Here is a 24663-nt window from a genome sequence, read left to right as displayed (position 1 = left end):
AACTAATAAGATGGCTGACTGACTTTTGAAATAACTTAAAATGTGCATTAAACACACAAAATGAAGGAAATGATCAACCTTGAGTATGGTCTGGTTCTTCATTCTTCAGCTGGATGGGAGTCTGCTGTTCAGGCGCTAACGTTGTCCCATTTGTCTCAGGCATCCTCAAGGTAGGCAAAGTTGGATATGGACTGCTGGCTGCTGCTGCAGGATTGACATGTGGTGTCTCCATGGAGATCACCTCCTCTAGCGTGAGGGGTGGAGGGGGATAAAACAATAAATCACAAATTTCGATTTGGGAAAAGTCAGAGAACTGAAAACAAAACATGAGTATGATTAATCCTAACTACAAATTTCCAAAAACAAAAAAAGAAAGTTGTAATAGGTGACACGCAAAGCAAATAAAATGTACTTAATTAATTGTGGCATTCCAGCACAAACCATGAATGGTAAGTTTGTTCAAACTGATTTAGAATCAGCATACATTATAGTTGTCTGAACATTTGCACAGGAATTATTTTGGAATAAATGAAAACCTTTAAATAAATGTTTGTTAGATTAAAATTGTAATCGTCCTGAATGACTGAGAAAATAAATAAATTAGATTTTATTTTTGGGCCATCTTTTTGGCCTACTTTCCCGCCTCCTCCGTGGCATATACCTCATTTAATTTCACTTGGAACACAGGAAGTCATACCAGGTAACAGCACGTTGGCAGGTGCCAGCAACTTGCGACTTTTGAGAATGTCCACCAATTCTCCCACTGTGGCATTGAACATGCCCCAGTCACGCAGCAGCTCCACTGTGGGGCTCTTCCCCTGAGCAACAGCGCCCTCAAAACGCCTGCAAACACACATTAAACACAACACATACATTTTTGCAATACTGTACTAGTGTACTTATATGGACATATTTAATAAACACTTAAACACAAGACCACTTTTTTTTTTTTTTTAAAAGAGTAAGAGATATACAGTAAATGATGGCCTGCAAATGTATTGATACTGTTGTCCTGCCACAGTTCACTATAATGCTGGATGGATGGATGGATGGATGGATGGATGGATGGATGGATGGATGGATGGATGGATGGATGGATGGATGGATGGATGGATGGATGGATGGATGGATGGATGGATGGATGGATAGATGGATAGATAGATAGATAGAAATAAAAATAAATTAATAGAGGACATACCTGACATGAAGCTGAGTGTACCTAAATTCGCCGTTGGACTTCCGGATGGAAATGATGACTTCCTTCCACATGTCCACAGGGTCTAAAAAGTCGGCCACCAGACGAAGTACCCTGTAGGAGAGTTTACGAATGTAAGTCGAACGAGTCACCGAGTCGTTCATTGTGCCATAAAACACGATCTCCGTGAGTATTTCCCCCTCTCTACGACGACGTGTTTTACAACGACGACATGTTTTACAAGCGTGGCGGACTAGCGTGCGTGAGTGTGTGTTTTTCCAATGTTGAGCAACTTCCTCAAACAAGTGAGGTCAGGTGCCGCCTCCTGCTTCTTGTTGCTCCAACGCGGAAATAAGCCGGTAGTACTAGGCAAAAAGGTAATTCTGCTCTTTATAGTGTTTCCAACATTAGAGCAGGTCAACATTATGAACACAAACTATTGTGTTGTGGCAATTTAGTGGAGTTTGGAGCTTTTGGTTTGACAGATTCTGGCGCGAGACTTCTGTATGTTGACAGTCACTGCGTTACAGTGACACCTAGTGGATGTCATTGGGACTACACTTGATAGTTTTATCCATCCACCCAACCACGCAGATAAAATAACGTTGATTATTTTTGGAAAATGCCAAATGGGGGTGACAGGGGTCGCCAATAGAAATCAATGAAGTCACCCAAGTCCATATGGAAGGTTGTAAATTAAGCAAACACAAAGGAACTGATTGTTAAAAAGCATAAAAGATGGAAACATTTTAAATAAAAAAATAAAAACATGAAACAAATAATGACGTGTGAAACATTCATTTAATCCCCCAATTTGAAAGTGTCCCCCTATTAAGTCGTAACATTTGTAGTAGATGACACAGTGCTTAAAAAAAAAGCTCATTTGAAAGGCATTAGTAAGTCTTTAAAGTAGAAATGACTACATTCTCCCACTTTTAATAGCCTTTTTTTTAAAAACATTATCACAGTGCACATGGTGAGAATTAACCTACATGAAAAGAAGACATCACTACATAAACTGCAATTAAGCTATTTTGTATGAAAGAGCATAATTATAGTCATTAGTGCGTTTTAGGTGCTTGTGTCCTTATTGTTCTTTCATATGCATCAACCTGGCTTTATGAGCTCATTCTGTACTCAGCTGGGTGTCATGAAAGGTGTGTGCATGTGCGTGGATGTTGGACTTGATCAAAGTGATTCGGTGCAGTTACTGTAATATTTGGGCCTGAGAAAGCAAAAAAAAAAAAATAGTCCATGCGTTCCAGTGGTTCTCAAATGTTTTATACCAAGTCCCACCTAAAACAAACAAACAAACAACATAGCTATTAAGGAACGAACATAAAATGCAGCAGCATACTAGCCTCAAGTGTTCATCAAAGGTTTAGACCAAAAAAAACAAACCATTGAATATTATGTTTTGTAACAATATGGGCAATTTTAACATTGCCGTATATAACACTGCTAAAATATAGGAGAAAAAAAGACTTATAGATGAGATTTATTGTACTTTCTTTACGTTATTCACTTTTTTGCGTGTATTTCTCATCAGGGTTTGTTCAAGATCGCCACATTCGCTAAACGTTCTGTTCTCTAAACATTTGCCAGAGGTTCAACGCCCAATGTTTTAATGTTTAACGTGTTGACACCATGTAACAGCCAAGAACATTAAAACATTCGGCGAACGTCTCGCGAACTTTGCGACCTTGAGCGAAATCTTAGGACAATTAGCCCCTGTATGTACAGTACATGTATTATTAGTGCATTAGCTACTTTGAACATTGAATGACACTAATTGATTTCATAGGTGATAAAGATGTTTTGAGTTTCCTGTGTCATGGCAGAGGACACAGGAGAGATTGAAGGACAGGACAAAGAAAGAAAGAAAATATCCTGCGGCTTGAAAACAAGGGCAGAGGGAGAAGAAGTGCCAAACTCGCTTAAATCAGTTCAGAGGAGCTTGGCAGGAGGAGGAAGTGATCAGAGGAAGTCATGTGACACTCTTGGAGCCTATTATGGATGAGCTAGTGAGGACCGGTCCGTTTATCATGTATGGCACTCTTTTTAAAACGACATACGTACACACGTGGATTTTTAACATATTGATCGATTTCTACAATTTGAAAGTCCCCTACTCATTTTTATTTTATTTTTTGTGTGAGCAGATTTGGTTGAAAAACAAAACACCCATAACACAACATAAATTCGACCCGATTAACATTATGTGTGTAACCCACTTTAAATGCTTCACAGTATTCAGCAGCAGAAGCACATTTTACACTTGCTGTGATTAATTAGCGGTCTGGTTCCTCGCCCAGCTCATTAGTGGTCTCGCATGTTGCAATGCAAATGAGCCAAACGGATGGGAGAAGCTTGTTGGTTTGACAGAAGAAGAGTAACAAAGCTGGTCGTCCTCCAGGAATTGCAAGACTGGTTTTGCGTTTGGTTTCTTGAATGTAAATTGCTATTGTTAGCACATCTGCTTCACAGTTGAGTTTACCGCCTTTGAAACTCAAGAGTCAGGCCTTCCTACATGTTAGGTACATTTTAGACTATAAATGTAACAAATAAAGTGTCCATAGGTGTGAATGTGAGTGTAAATTGTAGTCTATACGCACCCTGCCATTGGCTGGTGACAATTCAAGGGTGTACCCCCTCCTCTCATTGTTTTCAGTCACCCGCAAATCTAATGTGAGCAACCAGTATAGACAATTGATACTTTCAGAAAGCTTATGGATGATTTTTAAGCATTTGAAAAGCGTCTATAAAGCGCAATATTAAAAGCTTGCTGTAACTCCCCTTGTTACCCATAGAGGGCAGCAACTCCCTTCCCCTCTCTCATTGGGAGAAGCAAAATCTACACGGGGGTAAATATGATTTCAATCGCGATGGGATTTCCTTGATGTATTGTTCAAAGTACTAAGTAGTAAGTAATGATGTGTGAGGATTCACAAATATCTGTGGTTAGTATAATATGAGGCACTGCAACTAGAAATTGAGCGGGAATCTTTCTCCCCTTTGGTCGTAGCACATTAGTGAATAGCTCAACTTTAAAAACAACCACAGCTGCAAACAAAGCGTTGTACACAAAAAAACAAAAAAACTGAACATCCTCATTGCATCTCCGCGGTTTAAAGGCTAAACATACATAGTTCACGGAGCAGAAGTCTGTGTTTTCTGACAACATGTACTGCACCTTAAAAGCCACAAGCCCACCAGAGACACGTGTGTTCTATTTGGAGCGTCAGCTGAGGATATAGACCTGCTATCTCCATGATGGCAGCAAACTGATTGGCTGAAAGCTCAACGTCTGACTCAGATTTTGGCCTTCAAGTTCCCGCTCACAATTGAGAGAAACCTTAAAGATGTTTCGTAAATCCTTAGCCACTCTGAGGTGCTGGGTTCAAATCTCGGCTCACGCTAAGTTTGTATGTTATTTTTGTGATATTGTTCTCTCCGGGTACTTATCCTCATACATTCAAAATCACTCCTCCACCCTATCTGATCTTCAAGGATCTTTAAAGGATCATTGGGTGTCCTGAAAGACACAAGATAAATATTATAATATAATTATTATTTGACTGGTCAGGACATGTGGGGTTCCTCAAGGGTCAGTCCTAGGTCCTCTTTTGGTCAGTCGGTATTATGTCACCTCGCTGGGATAGACTCCAGCTCACCCACTCACGACTTTACTGAACAAATGAATTGTTCCTCAGAAACGGGGCCTCATTTCAAAGGGAATCAAACAGCGTTTTAAAGACGTATTGGCAAGATGCATGTTTTACCAAACACCGCACGTTTTACGGATTACTTTCAAAAGCCTTGCATTAAGTGGGGTATACGAGCTCAAGTCTTGTCTCTGTGTGTGAATGAGCCTCAAAGTGCAAGAACAATACAGCACAACACACAGCTAAATAGAGCCAAAAGTTACCCGTGCAAAATCTTCTAACTGTGTCCCAGCTGTATCGGCAAACGGGTTCAAAACACTCGGAGCTCAATGTTTCATTGTGACTGGAAGGCAGCCCGCTTCCTAAATGAGACAGTCGAGGCCCAAGAAAACAAATGCTCGCTTTGTTGTCAGCAGCGCATTAGGCTTTTAAATGATTCCACGTTACCTGGACGCTTGTCAGTTTGTGTTCCACGCGCCAGAAGCATTACACGCTTCGTTACACTGCAAAATAGAGCAGCAGATTAAGTTCTGCTGCCTGCTTTTTGTTGGGTGAAAGGATGCAGATGGGTTTGCTAATGAAACTGCTCCTAAATCATTAATTGACTTGATAGATTTGCTGGGAATGGGTAAGACGGTCACCATAATGAGATACGGATGGTGCAAACGCACACGGCCATCCATTCGTCCGCTTTTGTTGACTGTTTGGGGTGGCAGGTGAGCGAACCCAGTTAACTTTGTAAGAAGCGGGGCGCAGGCTGGTTGCACGCCAATTGCAGGGCACGTACTGTATAAACAAAGAAAAAACATTCACACCTACTGAGAGTTTAAAGTCTTCAGTTAGCACATTATACATTTTAATATCATGATTATGTCTTTTAGGACCTTCATTTTCTTGCCTGGGCAAGTCTAGTTGACCATATTTGGGTGTTTGGGCGGACTTCTGCGACACACTCAAGTGACAATTTGGTGACAGAAAGTAGACGAGACTTTAGACGAAGGTAAACCAGGTTGCGGCGTAGGTGGTGTATGTGATTTTGGTAGATTTGATCCAGAAACTAGTCTGGATCAAATCATAAATATTCATAAATATTCATTCATAAATATGACATCAGTGTGCGTTGAGCCCTCTGAATCACCGTAGAAATAAATTAATTGATGCACGATCGGTTGAAGTCGATCTACATCCAGGCGCCCACTTAACTGTGGCCACCTTTACATCATCCGCATGTGGAGATTTTCTTGCGGTTCCTTATAAACATACTTGGTGCGCCGATCTCCTGCTCGGACTCTAGCTGGTCAGTTATGCTTTGCCATGTAGACCGTGCGCCTTTCCTGTGCTGAATTTAAAGTGACTAAGCGGATCCTCATCGACTGGCCGGAAATAAAGTTGACTGCGTTCACTCCCACAACGGTGCAAATATCCATTTACAACTGTATCTGTCTACAAAAAATAAAAAATAAAATAAATCTCCTTCCATTCATGCACATTTATACTGCACTTTGCACTAGACAAAATGAATGGCCTTTCATTAGCTTATGATTTAAAGTGTAAGGGAAAAAAAAGACCTTGCAGACTTTTTAAAGCAGGCACCACAAATAGGCTGTAAACAGATAGCGATCTATTCCTCCCCCTTGCCTTTCAGCACGGGGCCGTGTAGAGATGACATGCAATACATCATCATCCTTATTATCGGAAGCCTCGCAAATGTGCTAATACTGACATCATGTTATTCATACAGTATGTTAAACCTTTGTATTTCTTCCCCCCCAGTCACTCATACTTCACTTTTGTGTGTGTGTGTGTGTGTGTGTGTGTGGGGGGGGGGGGGGGGGGGGCTGTCACATAAAGTAGTATTGTGAATGTTCCGAGTAGGCTCCCTGTTTCCGACTACTTTTCCTATTGTGTAAATTCTGAAGGTGTCATCCTAAACCACAACATGTCGTGTTGCAATATTGGGAGCTCACTGCAGTGAGATCAGGCAAATAATAATGAGAATAATAAGTCAAGTGAAAAAAGGTAATACAGTAAAATAAATGGCATTAGGGTACATGCATCTGTCAATTTGAACTTCTGGAGCACTCAAAAATAAATTATTTGATCTGCATTTGTATCTGGATTTGCCCCAAAATATCATGTGTGCTTGCCTCTTCTCCTCAACGATTCTTGGCGGTTGTGTAGTTCTTGCGTCACCCTGCTCAGTCAGTCACACATTGACAAACGCTGATCAAAACAATGGCACTCTCTCGAGGTAGTTGCACACTGAAAAAAACCCCGGCGTCTTTAAAATGGTAGCTGCCACACATTGCTAGCAAGTGTGTATGTCCTTTCAATTTCAATCACCGTTTTTGGGAAGGCGGCCATTTTGCTACTTGCCGTCGACTGAAGATGACGTCACAGTTGCTCAGGTCTCAGGTAACAACAAATCACAGCTCGGCTTCAGAAACAGGCGAGCTGTGATTGGCCGTTGCCTGAGCCCTGAGCAACTGTGATGTCATCTTCAGTCGATAGCAAGTGGCAAAATGGCCGCCCCCCTGAGATGGATAAAAAAAAATGACTAGATTTTGCTTCATAGCTCATATTTCACTAATGTAAAATTCATCAAAATGTCATGTTTAGAGTAGTGAGGTCACATGTAACATATTGTCAAGAATTGTTGAAGGTTGTCTTCTACTTTAATTGAGCATTTTTCAGGATTTTAGGGTTGTTTTGCATTGGAGAAGGTGTGTGCTATAACTCTAGTAAGTGTGTTTCCCTTCAATCTACTAGGTGGCGGGAATTTGCATTATAAAGTTGGTGCCAACTACCACAGACATCAAGCTTTTTTTCCCCCCACTTCAGCTTCATCTTCTGGATTTGGTGAGTCTTTAATCCATGTTTCTGCAATACAAGTGGACTGCAATGTTGAAAAGTCATACAGTTACACCTTAATCTAGATCTGCACCACTATTAGATGATTGGACATCAGGGGTGGGAGTCAAGTTAAAGCCAGCAAAGAAAGTACTGTCATGCATCCAAACTTCTTATTGCAGTGGGAATCACAGTGGAGTTACTTGGAGCCAGCCCCATACACTACATTTTGGTAAAAAGTGATGGATGTCCATTGTCCAACACTAATCCTGGGGAATGCTCACTGGCGCTTGGAAAGCTTAAAAACTCTCCTTCGTAAACACACACAACTGGGGGGGGGGGGGGTAGCTAAAGTTGACGAATTGGGGCATTTTGGACGGATGCCAGAGTTAACTGATGAAATGGAGGAGATATTTTTGCCAGGCTTTTTATGGCTCATATATTTTAAGTGTGATGGAAGGAAACAGCCCCTGTGTATTTTGGGGCTATTTAGAATGCAAGCATTAACATGTAATGGTAGCTAGCAGTGATTGTTGTTGCCTCTTTAGGGGCATTATTATGTTGAGTGCCTGCTGGGATGGTCAACGCTGGGTCAAAGGTAAGATGCTGCATATGGTTTTCTCCATGCTCTGTGTACATCAGGGTAGGCAGGAGAGGCAGAGCCTCCATGTCATGGCCACTGCATGTGAAGAAAAAAACAAAACAAAAACTGATTACATTAAACGATGTTCCACTTTTGTTCTCTTGTTTGTTCTTTTCATATTATTGAATTTGCATATTTCTTGTTCAAATGCATGGGAAGAGCTGCCGTTATTTTACAGCCTGTTTAACTCGTAAAACAAACGAACAAAAAAAAAATAGTTCAAGTACAGTATAACATCTAGTAGTGAAAATAATTGGCTCCTGGATGCTGGTCCCCCCATTACAAGTATTGGAAAATAGGCGTTCACTTCTGTGTCAAACTGTCACCATTAATAGAACTTTATTTATACTGTCCTGTAGAGATCAAATTTTAAGTGACAATTTATCATCTACAGTGTAAAAAATACAGTGATACAGTAGTTCTCAGAGCTGCCAGAAGATATTAATTCATCTTCCCTTTTTTTCTTAGGGTATAGAAATGTAAATTTATTTTTTGTGTTTTGACTTGGAATATATGCATATATGAAAAAAGCTACCATTAACATTTTGAGTCTTAGCCACTTAGTTTTTTTTGTTTTGTTTTTTACATATTTCGACGCATGTGTACATGCTGGAACCAGATTTTTCTTTCCACTCTAGAATTCCAATTGACCTCTTTTCTGGGAAAACAAGCAACTCTGATTACACGTTACCTTTTCAAATTAGAGAACACAACAGCCGACGCAGGATGTTGAACAAGTTCAGTCACAGTCTGTTTAGTGTGGAAAACAACAACTCGAATCGCCACACATTTGGTCCACCCAACGCAAAAATAAGAAGAAATAAGAAATAATGCTACATGCAGTTATGTACATACAGTAAACTTATCTGGCTTTGGTGCCCTAATCTTGACCCTGCAGGGAAGCTGCAAGGCTCCACCAGCACTGCACCAACACGCATGTTTCCATTGTTCCACGTGTGATTGCGTCCGTGATGTAATCTGAGCGGCCCGAGGCTACGGCACTCGCGCTGTTGCCGGAATCATTTGCAATCTCCTTTCTTTGTTTGTTTTACTTCGCATCGGATGGAATTCCCCGCTTATCTAAATCCAATAATGACTTAAAGCTGGATGTCAAAACACTTTCCGTTATTATCTGGCATCCCTCTCCTCCCTCGCCTTTGATGCCAGGAGGTTGCAGTGCAGGAAAAGCACAGCGCGCAGCCTTTTTGAATCTGCCGACTTGTCAGGATGCTTAACCGCAAGAGCTGGACCTGCAAATTGTGCGTGTGTGGTGTCTGGGATCACTGCTGACTTGGTCATGATTAAGACATGGTGAGACTGTGTGTGTGTGTGTGTGTAATTTCCTTTTATAATTAGAGTACATATGTCGAATATACTGTACACAAGATGTTACGCGAAGCAAGTGGACCTAACTTTGAAAGCAGCGTCTCCATGACATGTTTGTCAACAGTGTTGTTGTACAAGAATGTAAAAAAAAAAAAATACTGTAAAGTTGTTAAAGATTAGACAAATTAGTTTAATATTTTTTACATCGCGATATTAACACCGAGGAAATTAGTCTATTTCTAGCGTTAGCCACTAGCTAGCAGCTGCTGCGGCTTATTGTAGTCATCAATTCTATGTTGTACTGCAGTCAATGTATTTCAGCACTTGTGAGACCTTTTTGATAAATGACACCATTTATTACAACTTCCCACATGTCCCGCTGTATTTTTATTGAGAAAAGGCAGAATTTTAAAATGTTACCTGTTGCTGGTAGTTTGAATACTACCTGGAAGGAACACAAGGGCGTATGAAGGCCATGGCTTCTACCCGCCAGCCCTTCTTTCGGATGTCAATGTTGCAAATGATATGATGTGATCGATGTTACCTGTAATAATGTGTAATAAGGAGAAGACAAAAAAGAATAAAGGTATTGAAGTTGTCCTATTGACTTTGGAGTCCCACAGGTATCCTTTTTAGGTCCACTATTATTTCAGTAATTGCTTAGTTCTATGTTCATATTCATTTGTCAATGCGGAATAATTCTGTGTCCTCATTATTCTCTTCTCTGATCACCAGATGTCAAACTCAATAGACTGTCCATTCAAAGTGATTGCGTTTGGCAGTTCCCACATTTTTTGGTTTTCAAATGTGATTTATGAAGTGACACTGACTACAATAACTCACTGTTAAAATGGATGACCACTAAAGTGATGGTTTCCAGAAACACACTGATTTTAAATGCGTGTGTGTTTACATGTGTGGGTGCGGTTGTGTTTGGCAGCGCCCAGATGCTTTGTTGAACTTGCGGGGGGTTTTGGCCGCTCCGAGCCGCTCTTGATTAGCTTTCAGTTTGCCGGCTGCTCTCTCAGCAAACACATCTTTTTTGTTACGTTTAGGGTGTCACGTCCACTTCACTCCGCATTCTTCCATCCCCTCAGTAACCTTGTTGATGCAAACACAGTAGGCAGGGATGGAGGAGAAGGGGGTCACAGGGGATGGGTGTTTTGGAGTAATTCAAAGAATGGTTGGCTAAAAGCAGCAAAGATAACTCAAAAGGGTTAAGCTGCCAACTGTTACAGATTGTCTAGATTTTGTTACAAAAATCACTGAACGCTAGCTCGTTACGCCTTTAATACTGATTATTTTTATTAGGGATGTCAAAATGAATGTGTTATATTAATGACCGCCCCTTACTTGGACAGCATGTACTGGGGGAATTCCAGTTGCAACACAGCAGTCACGTCCACATCAAAATTTAGCAGCAATGAATTTGATAAAAATGCATATGTTTGTGGAGACTGGGGTCAAGTTGTATTTTACAATTAAAAAAAGTGCAGAATTTCACAAGTTACTTCATGTTAAAGATTAGATAGCTCTTAATATGAAAATAAAAATCCACTGAGCTGTCACCAATGTCTTACAAATGCAGTTATGCCATCTAGTGGCAGAAAAATGACCTCAACACAAATCAATATCACACTCTTTTTTTGTTTTTTGTTTTAATTTGAACTCAATTTTATGAATTATTATGAAATTACTGTATCAATGACTAAAAGATGCAACCATATTTCTATTAGTGTAACATGTTTTCCACTTCCATGTTAATAAGAGTATGAAAACTTAATATAATAATAAAAAATAGTTTAATGTACATTTAGAACAGATATAAAATTTGCGATTAATTGTGAGTTAACTACTGAAGTCATGTGATTAATTACGATTAAAAAAGTTAATCGCCTGAGACCCTTATTTTTAACAGTAAAAAAAAATCATAGGTCATATTGCTCAAACAGGTTGAAAGGGTAAAAATACTTAAATATTTGCTGTATTTGTTTGACAACACACTAATTACAGATATGGTGTAGTTCCGCCAGTCCGCTCCAGTAAATTTGTGCTCACACATGCGCAGTGGAAGCTAGCACTAGACAAGTTAGCCGAAGGATAAAGAGTATCGACCCGCTAACTCTGATTGACGCTAGGCTAATAGTTTCATATCTCCTACTCCGACCAACGCTTGAATACTAATTCAATTAAAATGTATTGCACATTAAAGTAAAAATTGTAAAAATGAACTGACTGTTCAACAGTAGTGTACTTCTAATTATCACCGTCACCCTTCTTTTTTTTATTTTTATTTAATTTTTATTTTTTTTATAAGAGCTCAGTATTGTTCATTCAATAATTGTACCGATTTGACATGACATCATCATTGCTCTCCCTTTTTTTTTTTTTATAATTATTTTGTATGTGCGTGCGTGCGTCACCCTTCTTAACCCTAGTGACTTTTTATTTTTTATTAATTTTTTACAGTTTATGCATTACAACATTGAGCCTCAGGCGTGGACAAGAATTTGGATTATTATTGCAGACACAGCCCCGTTGTCCATCGCAGACGCCCCCGGGAAACGTGACACAGGTGTCCGTCCTCCTGCTTCCCCACATGGCATGCAGGCCCGTCGGTTCCCGAGGCCTTTGGTGTCTGCGTCTCGGAATCATAAAACACGTAGGATGGGTCCTATTAAGAAGGTAATGACTTTAGTGAGGCAATTTGCACGGACAAGTATAGTTAAGCCCTGGGGGAGGTTGTTGGGGTGGGGTGGGAACTTTGCCAATGATGATGATAGTCGGGCAGTACGATGTCCTAAGGGTGAGCACTTCTGACTTATCTCCCGATTTTATTCATCTTGTTTTTAGTTTTACTATCACAGTACAGTAATATTATCAAACGTTGTAGTCTAGAGTTTTGCTGCAGCATTTTGTACGGCAAGCTTTTAATACTAGACATGGGAAGACCAAAAAACTACATCAAGGTGAGCTGCAACAAATGCATGAACTGTGGTCACTCATGGATAGAATGGGCCCTATCTTAGCGATATTGTAAGGATGGGGAAAAAACAGTTTTGGTAATGTTCATTATGTGCAATTGATGCCAGAGAGTTTGGTCGAATATAATGCTAGATTTCTTGCCGAGTCACTTTTTGTAATTGTACTTCAACAAAACGTACCTTTTGTCATGATCATCCTCATTTCACGGGGCAAGATCTTACATGGCGTCCCAGACTGAGGGCAATTGATGGTCCTTTGTGTCTTACATTTTGGAATAATGATGCCAATAGTCACCCCATTCGATCAATAATTTAAAGATCTGTTGGCCCACCCCTCGTCCCGACTTTGACAAATGTTGCAGGGGGTCTTGCAGTGTTTTTCCTGACCTCTTTTGACAGCTCTTTAACCTTGGCCGTTGTCGTGTGGCGATTGGAAGGTAAGGCATTGATTCCTATTTCCTAGAAAGGTGTACTTCCTATAAAAATGTTCTTCAGGTGCTGAGGAAAAAAAGTGCTAATACTGTGGACCCCCACTATTCATGGGGTGATAGGGACCGAGGCAAATAGCAAAAGTCTGCATATAATTGATTCCCATTGAAATACATTGGGAAAAATCTTAAAAAAACAAAACAAACGCTGATAAACATTCACTGTGTGTTTCCAGGAGAAATGGGGGAAAGTACGGAGCCCCTAAGGTGACACGGTAGGGGGGGAAAAAATACTTTGCGTTTTCTCGCAAAAAAAATTGCGTTCTCTTGGAAAGATTGCGTTCTCTCGTAAAAAAAAACTTTTGCAAAGATTGCAAGATAACGCAAAAGTATTTTTTGCGAGAGAACGCAATTATTATTATTTTTAATTAGTTGATGTACTTCCGGGTCTTCTTCCGTGTGACCAAAAGCGATGAGGATGGAGCGTGTACAGTACACGCTCCATCCTCGTCTCTTGACTCGGAAGTACATCAACTTGCTTAAAAAAAAAGAAATTGCGTCCTCTTGCAAACAAACGTTTGCGTTATCTCACAATCTCTGCAAAGGAACGCAAACGTATTTGTGAGGCAGTGCAATCTTTGCAAGAGAACGCAATCTTTTGTTTTTTGTCGAGGGAACGCAAATCATTTTTATTACCATGTCACCTTAGGGGCTCCAAATAAAAAAAAAAAGAGGAATATTACAGTGGATCAAAAACATTACACCTTACACAGGTGTTATTCAAACTTTGCATGCAACATTTTTTTTTTTATGTTTTCAAAAATAATAAATTGGAAAAAAATCTATGTATATGCAATTCCACAGGTGTCGAACCGCGAATATGCGGGGGTCCACTGCATTATGAAATTAGTCCAACTTTTTTTTTTCATAAAATGTCATAATGTGAATATAAAGCCTTAATATTATGAGAATTAAGGTTTTTTTTACAAAAAAATTTGTGGAGAAAAGTCAAATTCAGATTACGTATCGTCAAGATAGTTAGTGCCATATTGTGTTTATTGTTTACATTTTTTGACAGATGTTTTCTATTCCATATTTAGCAAACAACCATAAAAAAAAAAGTTTTTGTTTGTTTTTGTTTTAAGAAATGAGGTCACATGAAATTTCGCTTTACCTTCTTATTCCCTCTCCATTACGTTTCTGTCTAAGGGCAAATAGTTTTACTTTCTTTTAGTTTTATTACACCTGAGCTAAACTTCTCTTTTTACTTTTATGACCGTTCAGAATGTTAAAATGCTACTTATCATATTGCCCGTACGGTTAAAATTTTTTTTTTATGGTGATGACAATTCACTTTTTCCTCCCAGGTTTTGAAAGGAGAACAATTTGGAACTCAACCAAGATCAACTGGTGGTGTTCCACATTGGAGGTTCCACTGTAAAAGCGATCTATTACCACTACATGGACATAATCCAGCTGTGAATGCACTGTTTTGAATTCCCGGCCGGGCCTCGGAATGTGATTTAAATCAAAATGGACTTTCTTCTCTAATAAATGCACTTGGCCAAGAAGAAAAAGAAGAAGAATAGTGGACTTTTAATTAAGCCTCCGGGGTATTGGACATCATTACAGTGCCAGCAGACTACTTTAGTTAATCAACTTTGGTGCTTTTTACTGGACAATATTTCAATGTCTTAAAGGTACCCTGTCCAAAGCAATCAACAACTTCTTTAAAAAGACTTTCCCAACAGTCTTCCTTTACTCTGTCACCTGCAGTGGGACGCAGGACCCCTTGCCATGCTCCCCACCCTCTCTGACATCAGCCAGGCCCCCGCAGCCCTGGGAAGTTGAGCATGTGAGTTTCCCCAGGTCATTAGGGGGAGGCTTGAAAAGACTGTCACCAGGAAGGAGATAAGCCGCGAGGGGCGCAGTAATAAGGCCCCGAATAATAGCCCCTCTGTAGCCAGCCACTGAGGACACAGACCCGGGGATTAAAAGGAGCCTGAAAAGGAGAAAGTCAATGGACCCCCACAAAAAATATGAACCGGAGTACTCGTGAATAGCGGAAGGGGGAGGGGGGAGTTATCAGCATTCTGGGGGGGGGGGGGGGTGCTCCTTCGTTGGCCATTAAGGTTCTATGTCTTGAAGACTAAGCACACAAAATTCCTGATGAAATTTGCTCAGGTCAGCATTTTGTAATCTACACGTGAGTGCATGTGCGGGTACTGTACAGAATCTGACAATACAGTATGTGCAAACACTGATGTCCTCAAAGACGACCAGTTTTTTCCACTATAGAACTAACAAGTCAAATGGAAATGGAGAGAACATAATGATGACATAGATTTAGTTATTTTAGTTTTTTGTAAATTATGTTTTTGCAGGATTTTAATAAATTTAATATATTAAAATATTAACTCATTCACTCCCAGCCATTTTCACTGAAGCAACCCCCTTCGCTCCCGGCTGTTTCACTGGATTTTGACAGATTTTGCAAGGTCCACAGAATATTGTGTTCTATTGCTATAAAAACATGGAACCTACCAAAATAAAGATGAGTCTCTTCTTTCATCAGGAAAAAAGTATTATTTTTTAATCTGTTTCCATTTTGCAGCAATTAGCATTAGAATATAGCTAAGTTTCATCATTATTCACAAACCTGTTAAAAACACTTGCAAAAAGAGCTTGTTGCAACATGGCTTCACATCTCTTACACTCTGCTGCCACCTGCTGGCCGGTTTCTGTAATAACTACCATTGCTTTAAGCGACCTCTTCATGTCAGAAGCTGTATCAAAGCCTTCTGTATGCTCTAGCATAAAAATTAAATAAATAAAATGTGTAAATGAATTTTACAATTTGAATCATTCTTTTGCAATTTTCTCCCTTTAAAGGATGCCTATTGGGCAATTCTCCTGTTGTGACCTGAGACCGGTGGCATTCTGCTGCTCCAAATTCATCCAGGTGCACAAAGATGGTAAAGTGAACTGCACTCACAAAGCTCGAGGGACGATCGGCACCCCGCCAGGTATTGAACCACACAAAGCTCTAATCTGTCATAAGCAAACGCAGTTGTCGGGACACTCAATAAAATACAATAAAGCAGTCAAGAAGATGATGAAAAGGCAGGGGGGTGTACATTTATGAGCTTTGCTTTAACTGATGAGCTGCCAAGTGATTAGGTCATCCCGTTCGACGCAATGAATGAGTAGTCTGGCCACAGGAGAAAAAAAAAAAAGAAGCAGATTCCCAGAACGCGAGCCGTGTTGTCAGAACTTAATATGAAACAGACGCTGAAGGGTGAGCGAGCTCAGGTGGGCCCCGGCCCATCTGTGGGGGGGCCATGTGGGCTCTGTCAAGGCAGTCCTTAGCAATAATATGACAGTCAGTGGAAGTCCTCTCTTTGATTAATAGCCAACTGAAAGACGTACGTACACAACTATGCAATAATGCAGCGGATTGATGAAAACTGCTCATATTCAGTCAGTTCTGTCTTGATTTAGGAGTGACCAGCATTTGACTTTTTCAAGAAACAAGCTTTTAATCTGCTTCGACTACAGCAGTAGTTAGTAGTTAGCAGCAGTAGAAGTTGACTTTCAAACATAAAACAAAGTTAGTTAGATTATTTGAAACAACCAACTGACTTTGAATGTCTGCTAGTGTAATAGCTTAATGCTAACACAAAATGTCATAGAGAGGACAACAAATAGCATTTTTGTGGGGGTTGTTACAATCCTTTAAAAACAACACATGTAGACAGACAGTACTATTTTCATTTGAATTTTAAAGAATTGTGAAAATAAATCTGAATGGAAACGACGTAAAATTCTCCCCCAAATGTTTATGCGAGGATGGAGTGGATTTTTCAACGTATCGATAAAAGGAAAATGTAATTATTGGCTATGGAAAACGACTAGTAGTACTGCACCTCACTGGAGCCACTTAGTTGTGAAACTCTTCTTCGTTTGTGTCTGTATGACTGTACGATACTGCCCCCCTAGTGCCTAAGGTGCAATGGAATAATGGCATTTCCATTCATTTGTCATGTGAGCCTGTTTGCCGCCTCTGCCAATTGACATGCAGTCCACTCGCCTTCCACACAACTGCTTGGGTCAACACGTTGTCCCTCTGCCCTCCCATCACTGTCAATGTCAACATCGCCAACACGCGCGACATGAGCCCACCCTACCGCTAACCTCGCACTAAGCCCGGCCCCTCGGGGGGGTGTCAGTGCGCGATTGTTCCGTGAAGCCGAGTGGCAAATCAAAGCTTCCCACAGCGGGGGACCTCCTTGAAGCGCCCTCGTCCGGTTCGTGGCCTATAAGGGGTGCGGGACCCCTGTTGTCCTCGTCCATCCCCTCCCCTCAACCTGACCGGGAGCAGTGAGCCAGGCAGTCTTGTGAATAAGCACAAGAGAATGAATGGGCAAGTGAATGGGTGGTCCCTCCACCTCGGGATTGGACTTGATGGAAGCTAAAAGAGCTCTCATGCGGTGTCACCTCCAGCAATAATGCGCGAAAAGAGTTCAGACTTCCTGGAAGGACATTTACTTTGCTCCCGGTCACCCGGTTTTTTTTTTTTTGTCAAAAAGGATTTCTCTCACTAGATACAAAAACAAAATAGCGTTGTCAAAGCTCTTTTTTTGGTTGAATGTGCACATTCACTGTCACTTTGTTGCTCTCAGGGTCCCCCTACAGTTGGAATGTGTAATTGTGTGCATGCGAAGTAACATATTAAACAATGAGTGATGCTGTGTAAAAGCGAGATTTAAACAGAAACACATGGCATAGCCGAGTGGGATAATACGACTGTTCAAGAAATCTTTAAAATTGTAAAGCTTTTTGAAGGTCCAAAAAAAGTGTCCAGGACAAATGTTATAATTGAGTTTCAGTGGCATCCTGGCTTCTCTAACGCAAACATGTTCATGAAATATATTTTAGTTTAAAGCAAAGCACTGCACATAGCGCTAAGTTTAGCTTGGAAAAGAGATGTCCAGGGTGGTTCAACTTTCCACGCAGGTGTGAAGGTGATCTGGAGTGGTGGTAATTCCGGATGCTAATCTGGGTCTACAGTTTTGTTTTCTTTTTGCCACCAAATTAAATCAATCTAAAGTCCATTTATTTGTATTTATTTGATAAAAAAAAAATAATTATAATAATTTTTTTGTTTTTAAGATTAATTTCCAATTAATTTACAATGGGTGGGCTGTATTTTTAATATATAATAAATATATAGTATCCTTTTTTACCATTATTATTTTTTACATTTGTGTTCATTTGTATATTCTATCATTTTTATTTTTAGTTTAAAGTAATAAATTTTTTTAATTTCCGTATATTTTTTAAAATTGTATTTGTCTTTATAATTAGGACTTTTAATTTAAAATAATTTCTACTTTAAATTACACATATATGATTATTGTTCTTATTTTATTATATGAGTGTGTGTGTGTGTCACATTTGTTTAATTTAAAGTAAAAAACATTTATTATATAAATTATTACAAATAAATAAATTATTAGAAATTATTTATATATATAAAATAATATATACTCATATCTAAAATAATATATACTTATATAATAAAATGAAAAAAATAATCATATAATATGTTTAAGTTAAAGTAGAAATTATTTTAAATTAAAAGTCCTAATTATAAACACAAATAAAATGACTAACAAAATACTGAAATTAAATAAAAATAATTAATTACTTCATACTAATCATATTGTACACCTTTGTGTACAGCTCACCTTTGGCATAGTTATAAAAAAGCAGGTATGTCTAGGCTTCAAGTGGCCTATAATGATGCTCTGCGAGGGATTTTAAGAAGGCCACGATGGACTCGGGCAACTGAGATGTTTGTCTTTGCGCAAGTGAACACTTTGCAAGCTGTATTAAGAACTTTAATGTATACTTTTATTGGAGTGACTTTTGGTGTCACTCACGATTATTGGATGTAGTGCAATTTACTACCAGTTATACATATGGAAACACTGGTATGCCTGTCTTCTTAATGTGTAACTGTAGTTTTTTTAAAACTACAGTTTTTTTCTTGTTTTGTTTGTTTTTAGTGGACCCTAAGTCTGGAATAAAATTGAATTGAATTGAATATTTGTTATAAATTTACTAAATTAGTTTTGTGATTTGTTTTTATTATTAATTTTCCGATAATTAGCATTTTGAATAATTGAAAAGTGGCCTAACCTATTTTCCACAATTAATATTCTTTTCTTTTATTTTTTTTTAATGAATGATTTTTCATAAAACTACATCCTCTCAAATCCACATCCTCTTGGACTCATTTGCGAAAGAAGCACGTGTTGTTACTTGTAATGAAGTTTTCTGTGTGTGAGCATCCATTCGAGGAGAGCGGGAGGTGGTCACATGATGCCGTGTGAGGCCAGGGGGCAGGTGGGCTCTCATTGACTACTGTTGTGCAAACACAGGCGGTAAAATGCAAGAAAAAGAAAAAAAAGGGAGGGGAAGGCGAGGGTTGGGGAGCACTGAAGCAACCACACCAGACAGATCTATGTCTGTCATCTCCTTGTACGACACTCACAGACATGCATACATTCACACGTACACACACGCATGCATCGCAGTGTCACGCAGGTTTCATGTGAAGGCGCCTTTGATCAGAGCCATTCTCAGTTGATCCGCGGCTTCCCTGCCATGTAAAGCTGTTTACACAACTCCAGACTGAAGCTGCAATGGCGAACAATGGCTACAGCCATTCAATTCTAAACAGAAGCCTTCCCGTCATGGAGGCTTCGACATAGGGTGCAACCCAATGGTGACATTTGGTACCGAAGGACATATTGGACTTGTGGCATCTCCTAATAGCGCCACAATCATATCATCGTTTTCGAACACAGTAATATGATACAAAAATGCATTATAATAGAACACAACACAGTATTTATTAACATGAAAAAAAATAAACAGAACTATAGAGGGCCCTCATAACCCTGCCCACGTCGGGTTCCGTTGGGCACATACCCCAATAATCCTGTTAAAAAATAAATAAAAAATAAAATAATCTGGAGTTTTCTCCCAGGTTGAGATGCATCGCCACGGCAACAGCATGCAACGAAAAAAACAAACAAACTTTCAATAGCTTTTCATCTTAAACATCTTTCGATGCAAAAGTTTGAAGACGATCTCATCAATTCTCTAGGAGGAGTTTGTTAAAAATGTGCACCAAAATGGGTGACAAATTCCAAAGTAAATTCAAAATGGTGGACTTCTGGTTAGGTTTAGTGTAAGGCTTTTTTGTAGCTTGTGATATTTGCTGAGTTTGAGCTGACAACAGCTTGATTGTTGGAGCTCCCCTTTGTACATGTGTACATGTACTGAACATTTTTCTCTGCACATTTTGGTTGAGGCGAGTTCAAGTTGCTATCTGCAGAGTGAACATAGTCATGCACATTATGTTATCATCACACCGTGGCACTTTTGGGATGGTGCATTGTGTGCAGAATTCAGCCAATGCAAAAAAAAAGCCGACAGTGGGGATTCTGTACATTTGAGTGGTGAGAAGGATTTTGTTCAAAATGTCTCATTAATTCACTATTGGGGCCTCATTTAATACAGATTCATGTGTACAATCACTGGCCTAAATAGGAAGTTTATCTACTAACCGGGCACCTAGGATGGCGTTTGCCAAACTTAAGTACAAAGTTAGAAAGAATTCCGCATTTTGAAATGCCAGAAACGAGAAAAAATGTGTTGTCTCTACTACTTTTACACCTGTGGCCAGCAGTATGTGCTATCTGTTAATTCAGCGCTCGCTATGTGGGGTCTTAGTAAATCCGGCCCATCGTCCCTTAAAGTCAACCACAGCGTTCGATGGGACGTGAACAAAGTGACAGAGTGTGTGACATCTTATCACAAAGCATTCTGATAACACTAATATTAGACATCTCACTATCACCTAGGCCAGGTTATCAGCGTCTCCTTTCAGACCTCCGGGAGCGGCCATCTTTCACTGCGCTCTTCATCAGGGGACACATTGAACATGCTGAAGGTCCGCTTTGACAGTGCCCTCTTCACTGGAGACTGAACAGAGTGTCCTTTTGTGTCCTCCCTGAGTGCCAAATCCACTCCAAGATTTCACTTTGTATGAAGAACTAGAAACTTTTATCTGGGTTAGGAATTATTTTTAGAGCCGGGAAGTGTGCTGCTGCCATGATGAAGGGTAAAAGTAAACAACGGCGACTGATCGGACTGTAAAATAAATGTTTAGTCTTGACTGAGACAGAATCAAAAAATCAAAAAAAAAAAGGTTCTCAATGCATGCCATGAGGCTCTTGTCCCGTTCTGAGGAACGTAAATGAGGTGAAAAGTATAACATGGCAATGAGTTGAACGGGTTTGCTGAAGACCTCCAATAGTGTTCATATGAGGTGTAAAAAAAAAATCAGAAATATTATATTTCTAGTAGGGGTGTCAAAATGAGTGTGTTAATATCGAGTTAATTTAATGTTCCTTCAATGCCACTATTTTGCACTGTGTGTCATCAATGTCCAACATTAAACGCTTATGCCATCTACTGGCAGAAAAGTGACCAACACAAATCAATGTCTCACACTTTTTCTTGTTTTTGTTTATTTACAGTACATATTTTTAATTTTACCTTCAAATAACTTTATGAATCACTATGAAACTACTGTATCAATGAACTAAAAGATACCACCATATTTGTATTAGGTTAACATATTTTTCCACTTCACAAGAGTATGAAAAACCAGGGGTGGGAGGGGGGCCTATTTTATTGTGCATTTTATTTTATTATACATTTGGAACAGCTATAAAATGTGTGATTAATTTGCGATTAATCACAAGTTAATTATTGAAGTCATTCGATTAGTTTTGATTTAAAAAAAATTAATCGACTGACAACCCAAATTTCTACACATTTTTAAACTGTTGTCTGCCCATCTTGTACATGATGACCTCATTATTTTGGTTGCTGGTCATAAATAGTACACCAGTTGTCCTGCTTGGGGTCATTTGGGATGTATTAATTATTACTGTCACAATATGCCTGCAAATAATTTGGTTGCTTTCTTTTACAATAATGAATGTCATTTGTGTGATATCATGAAAATTGGAAATGGTAATAAAGTCTCTGAGCTAAGAGGAAGTGATGAAAATAAATCAGTGGGACCCTGCCAATGAATCTCATGAAGAGCTGCCAGTTTAAAAGTTCACAGCTGTTAATATCTCGAACACAAGGCAGCTGTCCACCGCAGGGCTTATTAGGCCACTTAACACGACTGAAGGAGTCCGCACAAGAAAATGGGAACTAAAATGGGCAGACGTAAACTATACATTAGCACTTGGGAGTCATACAAATGCACTCTAAAAAAGAGAATTGTTGAACCAACCTAAGTTTAAAAAGAGAATTGTTGGCCAACTTAAAAAAAATAAAAATGCTTCAATTGCTAACACAGATAGAATTAAGTTAATCCAAAGTGAATATATTAAGTTTTGACATTTGACATTAAACTTAATATATTCACTTTGGATTAATTTAATTCAATTGTTTGTTACCAATTAAAGCATCTTTTTTTAAGTAGGTCAACAATTCTCTTTTTAAAACTTAAGTTGCTTAAGTTCTCTTTTTAGAGCGTGGAATACCAGTCACTAGTTCTACAATGGTGAACAATACGCAAACATTTTGAATCATGTCATCATATCGCCTAAGAAGCAGCATCAAAGCTTTGAGGTATTTTTTCTTTTGAAGACCGTATAGGGCAGTGGTTCTCAACCCTGGTCCTCGGGGACCCCTGTCCAGCCTGTTTTCCATGTCTCCCTCAGCCAACACAGGTGGGGGTCATTACCAAGCTTCATGCAGAGCTTGCTGATTAGGTGATCGTTTGAATCACCTGTGTTGGCTGAGGGAGACATGGAAAACAGGCTGGACAGGGGTCCCCGAGGACCAGGGGTATAGATTGAATTCTGAGATTTGTTTCCAAATACATGTTTAAAGATGATTGCTAAAAAAAAAAAAAAAAAAAAATTAAGCCAGAGACAGAGAACTACATAGTGCTGAATTGTGACAATATAGCATTACAATGTTTTTTTAATTTTCTGTTTTTCTGTTGTTGTTTTTTTAGGCAGGGCGACTAAAACCGGGCCCAGTGACGCACTTGGGATGCAGTTTCATCATGATTAGCTCAATAAGAAGGTTATCAACCTTTATTTGACCATTGTGGGTAAACTTGTACTGTAATGTCAATCATCCGTGTAACATACGCAAGATTCCACATAGACAACTGCAGAGGAGCGAAACAATTCGCCCGTGAAATCTAATCCTGGCAGGCGATCACATGACTTGTGAGCGTAGTAAGGAATATTCCCAGCGTGAAGCTCGTGCATAACTTCTGCTCAAATCCACTCATGACAGTGATGTCTTTTTTAGGGTTTATGACTTTCCGCTTGCACAGTTAACTGATCTGTTTTCGGTGTCATCGATACAACCAGTGTGATTGTTTTTTTTTTTTTTAAACAGCATCGCATCATCTCTCTTTTAAACCTGTCGCTTAACCCAAACACATGCCCTCATGCCGAGTCCCTATTAGCCAAGCAAATATAAATAGAGAACATATGGTATGGGGGAAAAAAAACAAAACATTAGCACAGAGCCCACAAATTACACGAGGGAGTTAGTAATCGTGTACAGTACATGCAGGATCATGCTGTTAAAAGTTTTTCATGACAGACGGTACACACGTGGTGTTAAAGGCTTGAAAGTGGCTTGTAAGTAGCTATCAGCAGGCATTAGCTAATGAATCCTGAGCAAACAATGGAGTGTGGCTCCTCCAAGGTCAAACGCGAAGCAACATAAAGAAAATAGTAAAAATTTGGGGTTACATTTTTTTTTTTTACAAATATTTAAAAATAATTCAATATTTATTTGCAATACTTTCACGAACAAAATGTTTGATATATTTTTCATTTTATGCATAAATGGAAGTTTACAATGGTAAAAACGTAAACTCAATAAAACATTCTAAACTTTAATCAACAGATGAAATGTGACGCTGCTTTGCATCACGTACATATGTGGCAAAACATTATTTTCATTCTATTAAGAAATGTTGTTCTCCTCTGTTCTGTTAGCATTTACTCATTTTGAAATAGAGGCTGCAAAAGCCATAGCTTTTTTTTTGCAACATATTGTTGAGTGCCAAGAAACGCTCTAAACAGTAATGCATTGTTATTATTGTTATAATCATGTAGACTCGTTTGACACCAGCTGAATTGTGCTATGCAAGTCTCACTGTACAAAGTATTGTGACGTAAGATGGTTTTATTTTTCCTGAAAAATTTGACCAATTTTCTAATTTCACTAAACTGTTAGTATATGATTTCTTATATCAATTTATTGACTGTTCCGTTCTGCACTTCATACGTGTTACCAGGGACGTTTGGTCTCCACGGGTTAGTTCATGTCAGACTCGGAGCCTTCATGATATGGCATCCCGCAGGGTTCCGCTCTCTGTACCATGTTGTTCTGAAATTGATGCTTCCTTGTAGACACATTATTAAAAGTCAGAGTGAAGCGA

The 24663-nt window shown here is 39.2% G+C and overlaps 1 protein-coding gene and 1 long non-coding RNA gene across 4 annotated transcripts in view; one reads left to right on the top strand and one right to left on the bottom strand.

Annotated features, from left to right (window-relative positions):
• Positions 1–1487, bottom strand: part of irak4 (interleukin-1 receptor-associated kinase 4) — an 8833-nt gene extending 7346 nt beyond the window's left edge. The window contains exons 1-3 of the mRNA XM_086074099.1: positions 1199–1487; positions 698–843; positions 79–246 (exon numbers count right to left, since the gene is read on the bottom strand). Coding sequence (XP_085930225.1) covers positions 79–246; positions 698–843; positions 1199–1359 — 475 coding nt within the window. The 5' untranslated portion in view covers positions 1360–1487. The remainder of the gene's footprint in view (positions 1–78; positions 247–697; positions 844–1198) is intronic.
• Positions 1210–24663, top strand: LOC147175558 (uncharacterized). Of its 3 annotated transcripts, XR_015094628.1 has the most exons (7): positions 1210–1329; positions 7630–7719; positions 12149–12364; positions 14459–14791; positions 14868–14946; positions 15984–16117; positions 23212–24663. It is a non-coding gene; the product is annotated as an uncharacterized LOC147175558 (long non-coding RNA). The 3 variants fall into 3 exon arrangements; XR_015094626.1 differs by having other exon boundaries at positions 14459–14946; XR_015094627.1 differs by having other exon boundaries at positions 1269–1381; positions 14459–14946.

The sequence above is a fragment of the Leptonotus elevatus genome, chromosome 4 (genome assembly GCF_054856555.1).
Source record: "Leptonotus elevatus isolate MCC_2025b chromosome 4, RoL_Lele_1.0, whole genome shotgun sequence".
NCBI classification, from domain to species: domain Eukaryota; kingdom Metazoa; phylum Chordata; class Actinopteri; order Syngnathiformes; family Syngnathidae; genus Leptonotus; species Leptonotus elevatus.
The sequence above is the reverse complement of the archived record's forward strand: the minus strand, read 5'-3'. Positions and strand labels throughout refer to the sequence as shown.